Source organism: Podarcis bocagei, assembly GCF_964188305.1.
Source record: "Podarcis bocagei genome assembly, chromosome: 15".
NCBI classification, from domain to species: Eukaryota; Metazoa; Chordata; class Lepidosauria; order Squamata; family Lacertidae; genus Podarcis; species Podarcis bocagei.
In genome coordinates, this window is record NC_138141.1 from 29,497,406 (window position 1) to 29,514,015 (window position 16,610).

Here is a 16,610-nt window from a genome sequence, read left to right on the forward strand (position 1 = left end):
TCTGATTTGGAATTCCACAGCCAAATCAGTGGCCGTAAGCCTTCATTCATGATGGGAACAATGGAGAGCTTTCACCGTCCTCAATGCCGCCTTTCTGCCAAAGCCTGCTTCCTTGTAACCCCAGGGGGACACTCGGAGCCAGCACAATTGAAGCAGTTGTAATTGCTCCATAATGTCATTCAGATATTCCTTTTTAGCACATGTGCATCAGAGTTAATCGCACAGGGATGCGGCGCCTGGCAACCCCGACGTCCCTCCAAAAGCAGCACAGCCGTGTCCTTGCTTGCTCCAGATTCCGTTAATGGCCTGGCTTTGGAAGCTGCCGACTCTCTCCAGCCTGAGCTCCTCAAAGCATTTCTTATTTTCCCAGTTAATTGTTTCCCCAAACAAAACGGAGGCAGAGAGAGGCGGTGCTAAGAGAGAAGCGCTGGGTTTCACTGAGGACAGATGGGAACGGTGACTTTGCCTTTTGCCTACAGTGCAACCACCCTATTTGGGACTTTTCTCCCCACCCCCCTTTTTCAAAACCCACACAGTAGAGGACTGGAGACCCCAGGGGTCAGGTCTCATGTGCAGCTTCCATATGCAGGAACACTCTGGGAGCAATGTAGAGAGACACATGTATGTGCTATGCTGACATGACACCCAAAGTTAAAAACCACACGGAGTGAAAGATTCATAGGTCAAATACATGAAAAGTGTTTGTGGATGATAACTTGATCATCATCATCCTTGATTCATCACCCAAGATCAGAGTAAGCTTCATGGCCAGTGGTGTAGCATCGGGGCGCGTAGGGGCAGTTGCCCCAAGCACAAAATTGTTAGAGGCACAAAACGTCAACACACAGTGCAGCCTAAATAGAACTGCATGCTTCCATTGCTGGGCTCCATTGAAAACAGCTTCTCCATGTGAACCAGATAATGGAACAACTCCCTCCTGGCCCCCTCCGCACAGCCCAGAGTCCTGGCAACCCACGCTACACCACTGTTCATAGCTAAGTGTGAATTTGAATCCAGCTCTCTCTGGTCTTAGTTTTCAGCCTGAGGTCCTCATCCCCCTCTGTGCAACCTTCTGGGGAGCCACATGCCAGTAGTGGGTGGAGTCAGAAGCAAAAGTGTGAGGGGAAATGGATGCCCATTTTACCTTTGCACATTATCCTAGTTTCTATACACCTTCTTCCTCCCCTCTTTATAATGAGAGTTCAAGGACAAATTTTGGGTGCAAATTGAGAGGTGTGGCCTGGGAAGAGTTCTGAAGGAAAGGTAGCCCTGGAGGATGGCATGTTTCTCCTAGGCTTGAAGGCCACCACCCCATGCCTAGACCAGGTTCTCATAGTAGCCACTCAAATACGTGTGGGAAACTCTTGAGCAGGACCGGAGCACAAGAGCCCTGTCCCCTCCTGTGGCTTCCAGCAACTGGTATTCAGAAGCATTATGTGCATAGCCTCCTCCTCCTTGAGTTTCTCCAATCCTCTTCTACAGCCATCCAAGTTGATAGCCATCACTGGCTCTTGTGGAGGCAAATTCCTGTGGTTGCATCCTGTACTGTGGATCCTGCATTGGGTTAAGTTGAGCTCCGATCTCCTTTCCAACCATGATTCTATTAACTCTAAGTTCTGTCTACTCACATGCTGAGTGCAATTATTTTTTTTAAGTGTGCTGAAAAGTTATCTAGTCCTTCAAATAGGAATCCATTTCCCCTCATAGAGGGTACGTGGATGATCAAAGAGACTTGTCTCTGATGGGATGGCGCTGTGGACACTGCTGTCCTGCCTGAGTGGAAGAGTCATAAATATTCTAACTATTGCTCCTCTAATTAGGCAGTGTGTGTCCTTCATTAGCATCAAAGTCTCTGAAATATAATTTTGCATGGTTGTAAAAATTAGTACCCCATTTACACTAATTAATCTAACTAAAACCTCAGCCTCTGAAAAAGTCAATATTGTTCAACTTCTTACATCAAAAGGGTGTTAGAAAGCAGGAGCTTTTGGGGACTCCGTTACCAATTAAATCTGTGCAACTGTCCGTACTCGGCTCATTTTGATTTCCACGATAGAAGAGAGAGGCTCCCCATTCTGTGGAATGTTCCATAAAGGAAAAATAGAGTTGTATAATGCACTGATATTGAGAGGAACCTGGAGTCTGGTGTCCAGTTCCGAGCACCACAATTTAAGGAGGATATTGACAAGCTGGAAGGTGTGCAGAGGAGGGCAACCAGGATGATCAGGGGTCTGGAAACCAAGCCTTAGGAGGAATGGTTGAGGGAAGTGGCTACATTTTGCTTGGAGAAGAGAAGACTGAGAGGGGATGTCAAATATCTGAAGAGCTGTCACATGGAAGATGGAGCAGGCTTGTTTTCTCCTGTTCCAGAGGGGAAACCCAAACCAATGGATTCAGTTGACAAGGCAGGAGATTCCAGCTCAGAGTTAGGAAGAACTTTCTGACAGTAAGATCTGCTTGATGGTGGGACAGACTCCCTCGGAAGATGGTGGACTCTCCTTCACTGGAGGTTTTTAAGCAGAGGTTGGATGGCCATCTGTTAGGGATTCTTTAGCTGTGCAGTCCTGCCTTGTGGGGGGATTGGACTAGATGACTCTTGGGGTCCCTTCCAACTCTACAATTCTATCTTTCTATTATTTATGTTCCTAAATAAATGAAAGAATTAAGAGACCAAGAGGGCACCTACTGGTTTAGAATTACACGACCAACATTTTAGCTGCAGGTCCTTCCCCTACGTGCAGATTCGAAACCAGGTTGAGACACCACATAACCCAGAGTTTATTACACCTGTCCAGATCATATCCTACATCACGACCAGATGCCTTGATTTCCTGACATAATCCCCCTTATCAGGAACTTGTTGCACTACGAGCAAAATGCTCCCTGCTTCCCCTGCCTCTTTTTCTAAAAGGATGTAATCAATGGAGCAATTAAAAACCTGAACTTATGGCTGCCTCATCTGTCCCCCAGGTAACTCCAGATCGATATACAAACAGCCTTCCTGGCATTTCTTAAAATAGATTGGTATGGCCATTGACCTTCCTGCCAGCCTCCTCAACACACACACACACACACACACACACACACACACACACACGTTCACATTTATATAGCACTTTAGAGTTTTGAATGCATTTCACCTTCATTATCTCAGTAATCCTTCTGGCAACCCTTCAAAGTAGGTCAGCATAATTAGCCGTGCATTGCAGCTGAGGGAGGGGCCGAGGCAGAGAGAATGTAGCTTGCCTAAAGGCCAGCGAGGAAGTTCATGGCAGGGCGCAGAGCTCTGCCTGATCAGGCCAAAGGACCATCTAGTCCAGCTTTCTGTCTTCTGAGTAGGGAAGGCATTGGCTGCAACCCCAAGGCTTTGCTAATACAGTGATAAGCAAACGGTCATCACTGAGCACAGAAACAAATAAGCTTGCTTCTCTCCTTCCCTCAAGAGTTCCAAATTGGCTTGCAATCGTATCCCATTTGCACTGATTAATCTGACTGAGATCTCAGACTCTGAAAAAGTCAATATTGTTCCTCTGTTTTTCACTTCAAACAGATGTTGGGAAGTAATTGGTGCTCAGCTTCCAATTAATTCTGCACATCTCACATGGACAAGTCCTCGTCTACAGCAACACATCTTGAGATCTACTGGTAGGCCCTGATTTACCTTCTGCTCTTTGAGTCTTAGAGCAAGAAAGGGAAGCTCAGGCCTGGAGGTCAAATGTGGTTCTACAGGCCTTGAAATATGGACCTCAGAACACTCCTTAGGCCACACCCATTTTTCCAGGCCACACCTCACGGGTCCTACCACTGCTGTGTGGGAAAGGAAAGGAACAAGTGACAAGGGGCTGGAAATGGTTCTATGTCTCCCACTGCCTTAGAGTCTCAGGTCTTAAACCAAATCCAGGAGTGGCGCTGGAGGTTCCCATGTCTACACACCTGGTCACACCCATACCTGCACACAATCAAGGTATCAAGTCCATCCACCTGAAGTGTCCCCACCCCACCCCTGCTGAATCCTATTTTTCTGGGTTGCATAGTGGCACCGATGAAATGGTGGCAGTGGCAGGATCTGGCAAGATCTTGTAGAGCTCACATGAGATCTTGCGGAGTACCCAAGATCTTGCAAAATTTCAATGAGGTTTTGGCAAGATTTCATGCACTGCACAAAATCACACCAGAAGCCACTGCTGCTGCCACCGCTTCTCTACTGGTGGCAGAGGGTTCCACTGCCTGAGGCAACTGCCTCAGCCTGCCTCATGGGCAGGCCAGCCCTGCACACAAGAAATGAAATGAGTTAATAAACATGCAAGAATTTTCCCAAGAAACTTCTGGAAAACTGTTTGTAGCAGGGCTCATGAGGTGGAGCAAGAAACATCATGGATCCACTCCTCTGTCCTTGCCAATTAAAACATCAAGCTAATTTTGGCAACCAGCAATATTTTCATCTGAAAGGAAAGGCTCCGTCACCTGGTTCTGAGCATGGTGTCACCAGGCTCTGATGAATGCTGACCAATGCCGTTGCAAAAAGATATCACCCTGTAAGGTAGTCTGCAATTAATGAAGATCTCATCACATTTCTGCTTGATAAATTTTTGCAATAAGAATGAGTATTTCCAGGCAGTGAACATTTCTGCACTTCAAGCCTATATTTCATGTCCTTCAGTTGTGAATTTTGTCAGCATCACTAAAAATAACGGCTGGCTAATTGTCAACAAGACCCTGGGTTGGGTGGGAGTTTTGGCAGGAAGGCAGTATCTGCCAGAAAGTCTGAGACGATGTGCAGACTGTTTCATCATATGGAATGATGACTTAAGGGTGACAAAACGGTACTTTCTAATGTTCTCTAATTGAATCAGCCAAGTCATTCATCAAGTAACTGGAACAAAGCAGAACGTCTTGAGCAGAGGCAGCCCCACTTGCTTTTTCAGTCTTTATGTTTCCCAAATAGTCTCAGTCCCCCACTACAAATGCAAGAAGAGCCTGCTGGATCAGGCCAATAGCCAGCCAGATGCCTGTGGGAAACTTGCATGCAGGATTTGCAAACAAGAGCCCTCTCCTCTCCTGTGGTTCCAGCAATTGGTATTCAGAAGCACTGGTGCCTCTGACTGTGGAGGCAGAACATATCTATTGTGGCTAGTTGCCATCAATAGTCCTATCCTCCATGAATTTGCCCAATCCTCTTTTAAAGTCATCTAAGTCAGTGGCCCTCACTGTCTTTTGTGGGAGGGAGTTCCATATGTTAACTATGCACTGTATGAAATACTTTCTTTTTTCTGTCCTGAATAAGTAAGAGCTGTTTGACAGTGGAGTGGACTCCCTCAGAAGGCAGCTGACTCTTCTTCAATGGAGGTTCCCAAGCAGAGGTTGGATGGTCATCTGTCAGGGATTTCTGCTTTGCAGGGGGTTGGACTAGATGACCCTTGGGGTACCTTCCAACCCTGCAATTATATGATTCTATGAAAACACACACACACTGGAAGCTGAAATGAAGAAAGTTGGGGGAGAAAAGAGGAAAAGAATTTTGTCTGTCCTGAATTTAGTCCTAAATCTGAAAACAAATCCCAGGCCTGAGGATAGTATCCTGAGGAACTCTCTTCCTTAATTTTAAGGGTTGGATTGCACACCACATTATTAAGGTTTCTCTTTCTCTCTCTCATTATGCTTAAAATAGCCACTTTTATGTTAAAGGGAAATAAAAATAATAAAGCAGCTTTGAGGTCCCTGTCTACAACATGATACCAGCTCAGAATGTCCCCCACACAGTGTTTTCCACCTCAAAAAGTCTCCCCTGCCTGCTGTTTGCCCATGAAGGTGGTGCTGTTTTGCAGTGAATAGCACCTAAGGGTGCCAACAACCGTGCGTCAGCTGAGAGAGAGAGAAAGACTGCTTTTCAGCCGAAAGTGGTGCAGGGCATGACTCCTTTTTTACTTCAGCATAAAACTGGCCAGAAGAGCTGCATCAGGTGTAGCTTGGCCTCACACCTGGGACATTGCTTTGCTACGGGTCCTTGTTATTTAGCGGACCTCAGAGGAGGTGAGGGTCACAGCAAAACAGCAGTGTTGATCCTGCAAAACTTGAAATCTACCCGTCACCGCTGTGCTGGATAGATGTGTCAAAGACTGGGCGAGATGAACTTCACACATGCAGCTGAATCTTAGGAACCAGTTGATGCTACCCTGATGATGCTTAGATATTCTTCATTACCCCCCTGTGATTGCCGACTATATTGTAGCTCTTAATCCTGCTGACAGGAGCTCATGAAGCAACGCAAATGGCAAAAATCATCGTAACAACCGCGGTCTTAATTGGCTGTCTGAGCACCCACCCGAAGCAGCGTCTGGGACCTGCTAGCTGCAATTAAAATGATGAGGAGTCGGCGAGGGGGTGGTGTTGCTGCTTACTCTTAAGCTTCAAAGCGTGGCTGATGGTCAGGGCCATCAGTGAGGAGGGGGGAACATTCTTGGGTCCCTGCTGAGGGCTTCATCCCTGCAAGGGCCCTCACTGCTCCTCTTGTCTTGGTCTATGCCCTCTTCCTGCTCTCTATTGCCACCCATTCACTTTAGAACATAAGAAGAGCCTGCTGGTTCAGCCCAATGGGCAACAGCTCATCTAGTCTAGCCTTTGATTCTCACAACAGCCAACCAGATGCCTCAATGGGAAGTCCGTTTCACAGCGGCCATTCTCCCCTTCTGCTGTTGCTGGCAACTGGTATTCAGAAGCATCACTGCCTCTGATTGTGGGGGCAGAGCATAACCTGAGGATAGCTCAGTCTTTACGAGCATAAGACTCTAATCTCAAGGTTTGAGCCTCATGATGGGCAAAGCATTGCTGCCTTGCAGGGGGGTGGACTAGCAGGACCCTCGGGCCCCCTTCCAACTCTACAATTCCTATGATCATGACCAATAGCCATTGACAGCCTCTTTTCCATGAATTTGTCCAAACCATCTAGGTTGGTGGCCATTGCTGCTTCCTGCGGGAGCGAGTTCCAACATTCAACTTCACTGTATGAGTTCCAGTGTTATGAGAGAGGGAGAATAACTTTTCTTAATCTGCTTTCTTGGTGCTGGAGGAGACTCTTGAGAGTACCATGACTGCAAGAAGATCAAACCTATCCATTCTGAAGCCCTGAGTGCTCACTGGAAGGCCGGATCGTGAAGCTGAGGCTCCAATACTTTGGCCACCTCATGAGAAGACTCCCTGGAAAAGACCCTGATGTCAGGAAAGATGGAGGGCACAAGGAGAAGGGGACGACAGAGGACGAGATGGTTGGATAATGTTCTCGAAGCTACCAGCATGAGTTTGACCAAACTGCAGGAGGCAGCAGAAAATAGGAGTGCCTGGCGTGCTCTGGTCCATGGGGTCACGAAGAGTCGGACGCGACTAAACAACAACAACAACAAATCCGCTTTCTCCATGTAGCCTAAGATGGTGAGTAGGAATGGCATGGTATGGCTTGTACATGGGAGATAATCACCCAACCAAGTATTGGGCATCCTAAATAAGAATTATTGATAAATTAGGGTTGCACTCCTGCAAAACAATCAGCTTTCAGAGTTTGTGTGTGTCCTCCAACACACTTGGATGTGCTGCAATATTATCGGCAGCTGGTACACTGTCCTTTGCTTTTGGGTCAGAATGATGACAACACTGTTAAAAATGGCCAATGATAATAATGGTGGTGATAAAACAAAACTAAGATGGGAAATATTGTCAGAAATGGAGAGGAGAAGCTCTTGGTGAGGTTAAGAACAGCTTAACCTGCCAAGCATGCACAGAAAGCCTCAGCTGAAGACAGCCAATGTCAAGGGTGGAAGCTATAATTAATGTCACCAAATGCCAGTGAAAGGAGGAAATTGATTTGCACACAATGCTCACCTCTTGGAGATCATGCTCCTTGGTCCCCTTTCAAAAAGCCACCACAGGAGTCTTGAGTTGCAAACTTCTTTATGAAAGACTGGACATAAGAAGAGCTCTGCTGGCTCAGACCAAAACATCTATCATCCAGCATCTTGTTTCCATAGTATTAATAGAGGAGATGGGTCTTAGCTCAGTGGCAGAGCCCCTGCTTGGCTTGCAGAAGCTCTCTGGTTCAATCTACAGTGCCCTCTCCAGGTAAGTGATGGGAGAGAACCATTCTTGAAACTCTGGAGAGTCAATGTAGACAATACTGAGCCAGGTGTCCTGATGATCTGACTCAGGAGGAGGCACTTCACTATGCTCCTCTGTCCTCTCACAGTGGCTGACCGAATGCTTCCAGGCATGAGAACACAGCAAGAACCCTGATGGGTCAGACGAAGGATCCATCTCAAAAGAAGACACAGTGCAGTGCATAGTTACACTATGGAACTCACTGCCACAGGACTACCATCCTATATGGTTTTAAAAAGATTAGACAGTGCAAGGTTTCTTGCTTGAACAGTGGAACATTCTTCCCCCTCTTTTCCACTTCCCCCATGCACCCCCTAAATCTGGTCCAGGGATTCCCCCAAGACTCTGGAGCAGATCTGGGTGTGTGTGCAGGGAGGAGAGAGGGGAAAGTTGTGCTTTGCAAGCAGATATGCTAGCGCTGACAGGATGCGTCAGCTGACTACTGCCCCATATAAGCAAATTGAGACAAATTCCCTCCAAAATGCAGTCCCCAATAACATCGGGAGAAGCTTTGGCAGTTCAATTTTTACTGCCAGAGGCAGAAAATGCCCCTAGAGACCAGCTGCTGCTTGGGACTCATAATTGTGGAGGGGGCTGCTGTGTGCAGGGCCTGCTTGTGGGCTTCCCATTGAGTCAACAGGCTGGCTGCTGTCAGAACAGGATACTGGACTAGATGGGCTCCCTTTGGCCCAATCCCGCATCCAAGACCTTCTGAAGTCCTTGGTTCACACAGTGACCCGTTTTCCTTCTGCTCACCTTGACAAAATTTGGAACTGCTTGTGGAGGCACAACAGCCACTCCTTTTCTATAAATAACACGGCTGCCTAATAGACAAGGCAGGGAATCGGATCAAACTGGCTTCTTTTGAAATCTTACAAGTGCCGGAAAGTTTCAGGCAGTAATCTTGAGCACAACGGCTCAAGTTTTGCTTTTAATCTTTTTTTTTAAAGTGAATTGAAAAAGAGAGGAGAGTTTTTGCAAATGCACTTTCTTTGTGTATCTTCTTGCACTCAGCAGTACGAAGGTCACAGAAGTGGCTCTTTCGTGGAGCCTCCAAGAGAGAGTTAATGGAAGTTTCAGCAGGGGAGAGAATTCCTTAAGAACAACCATTGTGTTGTATTGAGTTATTCAAATAAATAGGAGAAATCTGTGTTCATCAGAACGTTTCCATCCAGAAAGACATTGGATTCAGGGCTTTACAGGGAGATCCTAGAGAAAAAGAGGTCTATCAGCAGCTGTTAGTCATGATGGAGCCTCCATGTACGTAGGGGTAGAATACCACTGATTAACAGTGGCCAGTGGGGCAATCATGGAGCAATGCTTCATTCCTTGTCCCAATAGGAAGTGTATTATTGAACTAGACCCAGGATAGACAATGTGCTGCTCTCTGGATGTTTTGGACTACAACTCCCATCGGTCCCAGCTAGCATGCCCAATGGCCAGGTCTTGTGGAAGTTGTAGTCCACAACCCAACATATGGAGGTCTTCATTTTGGCCATCCATGAACCAGGTGGAACCGTGGTCTGACATGGCAGTGCTCTTGCTATGCTCTTGGGTTCCAGGCTAGTAAGGCACTGAGGTTCTGCCACACCTCCTGGTGTGTGATGGCTTTAGAAACATGAAGCCTGGCGTCAGATTTCTGCATCCGATGGGGGTGGGGAAATGTACCAGAATTCATTCTGAAAACAAATAAATAAAGTGCCTAATTCCCTATAGCCAAAGGAAAAATCAGCTGATCCACACCATATGTTTTAAAGCTCCTGGATCCTTCCCCCAAAGAATCCTGGGAACTATAGTTTTTAGGGTACTGTGAATTGTATATATATGAGGGGGCTAAACTACAGTTCCCAAGGTTATTGGTGGGGAGGCCTGGTGCATTAAATGCATGGTCTGTGGGTATGATCAGTGTCCATTTGACCCATAGCCTTGTCCAGAATCCCATATCTTAGTTTTGTAAAAGCAACTCCTTCGCCCTTGTAAAGCCAGAGATGCAAGGTGAAATCCAGCCTGCTCCCACCTTCCTGTGCTCAGCCACAGCAACTATGACTGACAGGGGAGCAGACAGAGGCAGCTGCTGTGAAAACACAGGGCGACCTTTCCCTGCGCTGTCGAGTGACCTTTCTGGTTGTTGTTTGCTGATGCCTTCCAACCTAGGCAAAGCCAGTTTTGATTGCATTACTCTGGAATATTCCCAGAACCTCTTAAGCAACCCCAGTTTCACTGGGTATGAAGAGCAGGCGCTGGCCAGACACATCAAGGTAAGTCGGATACATTCACTGAAACTCGTTTCCTGCTCAAATTACTGGCTCCGTTGTGTGGATTTGGGGCCAAATCATTGCTTTTCAGGAGCCCCAGTGGCAAGCACTGAAAAGTGAGCCCATGGTGGGTTCTTGGTGTGTGGCAAAGCATTGCCCACTTGCCAGCGCAGCTTGGGGCAGTCGTGCAATCCCACACACCCACACACCCCTACACCTGTGATGCTGTGACCTGGCTGGCTCTGTTTAGTGCATCTTCCTTTGTTACTATGGACCCCTGACAACAATTAATTATTTCAGAATAACTAATTCAATAGATGTGGCAGAGTCTAGGTTTCTCTTGCCTACAAGCCCAGGTTAAATCCACAGCAACTCTGGTTAAAGGATCTCAGTGGGAATTGGGATAAATCTGTTGCTAGAGTCAACCAGGTGGAGCACCTGCTTGCAGACATAAGATCACAGTTTCAACCTCCAGCATCTCTAGAGGGAGACTCTAAAACCTGGGAGAGCTGCTGCCAGTCAGTGTAGACAACACTAACATAGCTTCCTATGTTCTTTAAATTAAGTCTGTGCAGACATTTGTCTGAATTGCTGACAGCTCCATGTGAATCAAGAAGAAATGGAGTTCCTATCTCCCAATAGCCCGTGTATAATAATAATAATAATAATAATAATAATAATAATAATAATAATTTATTACCCCGCCCATCTGGCTGGGTTTCCCCAGCCACTCTGGGTGGCTTCCAACAGAATGTTAAAATACAATGGTCTGTTAAACAATAAAAGCTTCCCTAAACAGGGCTGGTAGCTGTTCTTCTCTTTGACATCTGGTGGGAGGGCGTTCTACAGGGCGGGTGCCACTACCGAGACAGCCCTCTGCCTGATTCCCTGTAACTTGGCTTCTCGCAGTGAGGGAACCGCCAGAAGGCCCTTGGCGCTGGACCTCAGTGTCCTGGCAGAGCGATGGGGGTGGAGACGCTCCTTCAGGTATACTGGACCGAGGTCATATAGCATGGCTTTCTGGAGAAAAACTTCATGCCTTAAAATTTTGGCCATTAGGTCCAAAAATGTCATGCTTGCAGACATAAGAGCATTAGAAGAATCTGTGGGAAACCTGCAAGCAGGATTCAAACGCAAGAGCCCTCTCCTTTCCTGCGGTGTCTAGCAACTGATATTCAAAAGCATTGAGGCCTCCAACTGCGGAGGCAGAACATAACCATTATGGCTAGTGACCATCAATAGCCCCCTCCCTCTCCATGAATTTGTCTAATGCTTTTTTAAAGCCGTCCAAGTTGGTTGCCATCACTGCCTCATTTCAACTTTCTGGCCTGAACTGTGTTTGTGTGTGTACACACACACACACACACACACACACACACACACACCTACAGCTGGCCCATATTTTCTCCTGTACCAAGTCCAGCATCCGTCTTGTCTCAGGTGTGCCCAATCACTTCCCAGCTGGCTGAGCTTCCCTGAGCCAACCCTGAATTCCCCCACTGGGGCTTAATTAACACTGAAAGTTTTGTTTTCCCGGCTGGCTGGACCAGGCCCTTGCTGCAGATTTTTTTTTTAATCAAAGGATGCCTGTGAGCTTCTCTGCAGAAGATGGTTAAATACCTCAGAAGACCAGAACCAACACAGCCTTATTAAAACACAGCACAGGTCACACTGCTCTCAGCGCTGCTATGAATTCAAAGCCACCCCACACTGGCAGATTAAAAGTTCCCTCTTTCTATAAATATTGAAAATCTAAATGACAGAAGGTTCAGGGAAGAGTCTAAGTGGAGAAGGCCCACAGCTTTGTGGTATAGCATCTGCTTTGCATGCAGGAAGCCTCAAACTCATTCCCTAGCAGTCAATTAAATTAGCATTTCCAAAACCAGGTTCCCTCCAGATGTTTTGAACTACCCTCACAATCTCAGCTCATAATCCAGTCATGATGGAGTCCAATGACAACAGGACAACCCCATGTTGGGTTGGACTGAGCAGGGGCGGAGCTACCTGCCCCGTCACCCGGAGCGGCGAGGGGGCAAGGCTAGCCTGTGGGCTAGCTGTCCACATGACAAGCGTCCCTAGCTGCCCGCCGCCTGTGCGGCAAGTGGGGGCGCCACTAGCCACCACCAGCAGCATCATCCCTAGTGGCCCGCCAGCCACGCAGTGAGCATTCGGGGGCACCGTCCACACAGCAAGTTGGGGGTGGGGGCAGCACAGCGATGTCACCCGCCCTAACTGTTGACACCTGGTATGGATGGCACCCCCCACACCCGCCTTCCCCCGTCAGTGGGACTGAGGTAGGTAGCAGGAGATGAGAGAGACCTTTGCCAGAGATCCACTCAGAGTAGAAAACACTGGCCTTTAAGGAACACCCACTTGGCTCATTATAATGCTGTTTCCTATAGGCAAAGTCCATGGAGTACAGTGGTACCTCTGGTTACATACTTAATTCGTTCCAGAGGTCCGTTCTTAACCTGAAACTGTTTTTAACCTGAAGCACCACTTTAGTTAATGGGGCCTCCTGCTGCCGCCGCATGATTTCTATTCTCATCCTGAAGCAAAGTTCTTTAACCTGAGGTACTATTTCTGGGTTAGCAGAGTCTGTAACCTGAAGCGTATGTAACCCGAGGTACCACTGTATCAGGGAAGGGAGACCTGTGGGGCCCTCCAGATGTTGTTGGACTACAACTCCCATTGTCCGTGACCATTGGCAGGGGCTGATGGGAGCTGGAAACCAACAACTTCCGGAGGGCCACAGGTTCCCAATCCCTGAAGGAGATAAATCAGGTTTCTGCAGACCATTCTTAGATTTAGTCCAGAAAGATGGATCGTGCCTGAAGGAACTATCATGTGCTTTGGGGGTTTTTTGAACAACAGAGAGAGCCATTAAATCCTTAATGCAGATAGATCTAACAAAGACACAACACACTTATCCTTATCCACACTTCCAGGCACAGGTCCAAAATTTCTCTGTCCATGTCTGAGCAATTTGGGGGGGGGGGGTCCCACTGCTTTCCCTAGGAAAATCCACTGTTTACCATTGAATCAGAAAAAATGGCAATCGTAGAAATGTGGCTGAACCCTAAGAGATGAGAACACACAAGAATCATGAAAAGTTGTACCCAACTTAATTCTGCTGAGAGCAGACACAATAAGGTCATGTTCCTTAATTTCAGTGGGTCTTCTTTGAGGAGGACTAATATTCAATATAAGCCCAAGTTTCATAAGGTTGTATCCAACAAGATTCTACTCAGAGTAGATGCATCAGAGGTGCCAGTTTCTCCAGAGGACTGTGTGTGTGTGTGTGTGTGTGTGTGTGTGTGACATGACATCAGGACACAAGGAGCCAGGGAATGGAGCCAAACACCCACAGAAAGTTGAGGAGGCCCAGCCTCCTCAAAAAATACATTTGGGGGGGCTGAAAGTGCCTCGGCCCCAGGGAGTCAGTGCCTGTGAGACTCATTAACATTAAATTAAGTTGGTCACACCCATTATGTTCACTGGGTCTACTCTGAGTAGGACTAACTTTGATTGCAAGCCACAGAAATACAGAATCCAGCCACTTGCTTCATTTGTGAGATCTGGGATCTGCACATTCAAACTCAAAAATGAGCAATTATTTGAGAATTTTAACATTTGTTTTGGTTTGATGATTAACTCTGTTCCAGTCATTGCTCATGTATACTTTAAAGTGAAGCAGGTTAAAATGCATGTGACACGCATGAACACTGTGGCTTTTGTGTGCAGTTATTCACACTCCTGAGTTCAATTAAAATATACTGGCTGGGATACCTTGGTCTCTTCAGTGAAATATGAGGTTGTGACTTCAGGCCAGGATTTGGGGGCCCATTGGATGCAGGTTCCCATTCAACAGAATGGGCAGGAGGAACCCCCCCCCAACAGCAGTACTGGCTTGCCACATTTTGAAGTAAGTGAAGGAATACACATTACCAGCTGAGTCCTCCTCCACCCAATATACTATCATGAGGTCAAATTCTAAAATTATTTATCTGTTCCAAACCACTACTCACCAGACCAATTTAGTTAATTTAGTTATTACTTTCGTGCATGCAGAGCTGTTTTATTCCCCCATAACTTTCAGGTATTGTACGACCATATGGAATGGGGAGCGTGGCTGAATGTGAGATACCCATCTTGTGACACCCATCCTGGACCATTCCTCTCCTAGTCTGCTATTTAGATGAGCAATGCTCAACAGAAGGATTTGCCTAACCTCTCTGTGCCTTACAGGTCTTGGGTTTCTGTCCAACACACCTGAATAACACATCATTTAGAAACATGTTTGACACTGGCAAGGCTTAGCAATGACAGCACAAATATCATGCCTATAGCTTACCAGTTGCTTCCACCATCCCCTCCAAAATGACCACGATTTCAAACTCCTCTTTCTCCAGCTGGGCACGGGACATCTCCCAGAAGGGGCTCTTCTCGTTGATTTCGTGGGAGATGATGAGAGGGGAGACCAGAAAGAGCCTGTCGTCCCCTGTGTCAAACCCCACGTTGATGTCTGTTTGGTTTAGAGGGATGAACTCCCCTTCTTTGGTCTGTTTGGATTTGATCAGTTTTGCTCTGATGGAAGCCTCCACTATGTGGGAATTCCTCAGGTCCCCAACCCGGAACATGAGACACAGCTTCTCGTCCCTGATGGATATCACAGCATTGTTGGAAAACATGAGGGTCTCCGCTCTCTTTTTGGGCTGGCTGATCTTTACAAACATGCACCCTACCATGAACGCGTTGACTATGGAGCCCAGGATGGCCTGGACCAAAAGCAGGATGATGCCTTCTGGGCATTTCTCAGTGATCACTCGATGGCCGTACCCAATGGTGGTCTCCGTCTCAATAGAGAACAGAAATGCTGAAACAAACCCGCTGAGATTGTCGACACAAGGGATCCAGTCTTCATCTTCTGCGTGATCCAGGTCTCCTCGGATGTAAGCAATGAGCCACCAAATGAAACCAAAAAACAGCCAGGTGATGGTGTAGACCATGGTGAAGACAAGGAGGTTGAAGCGCCATTTGAGGTCCACCAAGGTGGTGAAAAGGTCACTGAGATATCGGTAGGTCTCCTGGACATTCCCGTGGTGCACATTGCACTTGCCGCTTTTCTCCATGTAGCGCTGGCGTGGCTTCTTGATCTCTGCTGCCAGGAGACGCGTTCGGTCAGTGGCGATGGGAACATCATCCCGGACTTGCTTGGGAATCTTCTTATGCTCTCTCGGAGTAACGCCAATTTCCATGTCCTGGTTCATGAAGATTCTAGAATCTCCAGCCATGGTTGAGCTACAGCAAAGAACAAGAAACAAGATGAGATCAAAACAACTCTCCTGAACACATGTGAGGTTGCTCTAGCTGAAGTACACTAGATAGTCCTTTTTGCAACTTTTTGAAAAAACACCTAATTCAGCTGCCATATAAAATGTTAACCGCATAGAAGGGTCTTTCCTGTTGCAGTGCCTAAGCTATGGAATGTTCTTCCCAGGTAAGCTCACCTGGTGCTTAGTCTGTTGGTAGGTGAAGACATTTTAAGATTAGCCTTAAGGATCTGTGTCTGCATTATGCTGTAATGACTGGTGGCACCAGGGTTGCCTGATGAAATATAAGATGCCCCATCAACATTGGCATACCACCAGCTACTGAATACACACACCTGTTTAAACATTTCCCAGAATTGAATTTCTTGTTTTAATTGTTTGTTTTAGTGTATATTTTAATTAAGGGTGCTTTCATGACCTAATGGATTGTTACTGTGTATTTTAATAATGTATTGATTTTATAAACCACTTAAATGACATCTGGGTGGAGCCAGAGTCAAATATGTGCAGAGCTGTGCCATTTTTAAAGTTTTGTTCATTAAAGCATAGACACTCTGCTCATTCAAGAGCTATCATTGCTTTTGCCTGGACACAAATGAATTGTGTTTATTAGATAACAACACAGAGGTGCAAATTATTTGTCAGATCTTCTCAAGGACCATCTCCAGCAAACCAGGGGTCTTTTGCAAATACTTCATCTGTTAATGGAAGCCCTTTGTGGTGGAAAACAGAAAAGGAAGAACCTGCCAGAAAACTTATCATTGAGCTTCAGACAAAGGAAGGATTCCCTGTAGAGAACGTGCTCACCACCTCCTCTGTACATGAAAGAGAGAAGACAGCAGTAGGCTTCCTGATGCCCATACATTGCAAATCCTAT

The 16,610-nt window shown here is 46.7% G+C and overlaps 1 protein-coding gene across 1 annotated transcript in view; it reads right to left on the reverse strand.

Moving 5' to 3' along the window:
• Nucleotides 1-16,610, reverse strand: part of KCNJ5 (potassium inwardly rectifying channel subfamily J member 5) — a 35,059-nt gene that overhangs the window by 6,976 nt on the left and 11,473 nt on the right. The window contains exon 3 of the mRNA XM_081172658.1: nt 14,755-15,701. Within this exon, the coding sequence (XP_081028784.1) occupies nt 14,755-15,701 (947 nt within the window). The remainder of the gene's footprint in view (nt 1-14,754; nt 15,702-16,610) is intronic.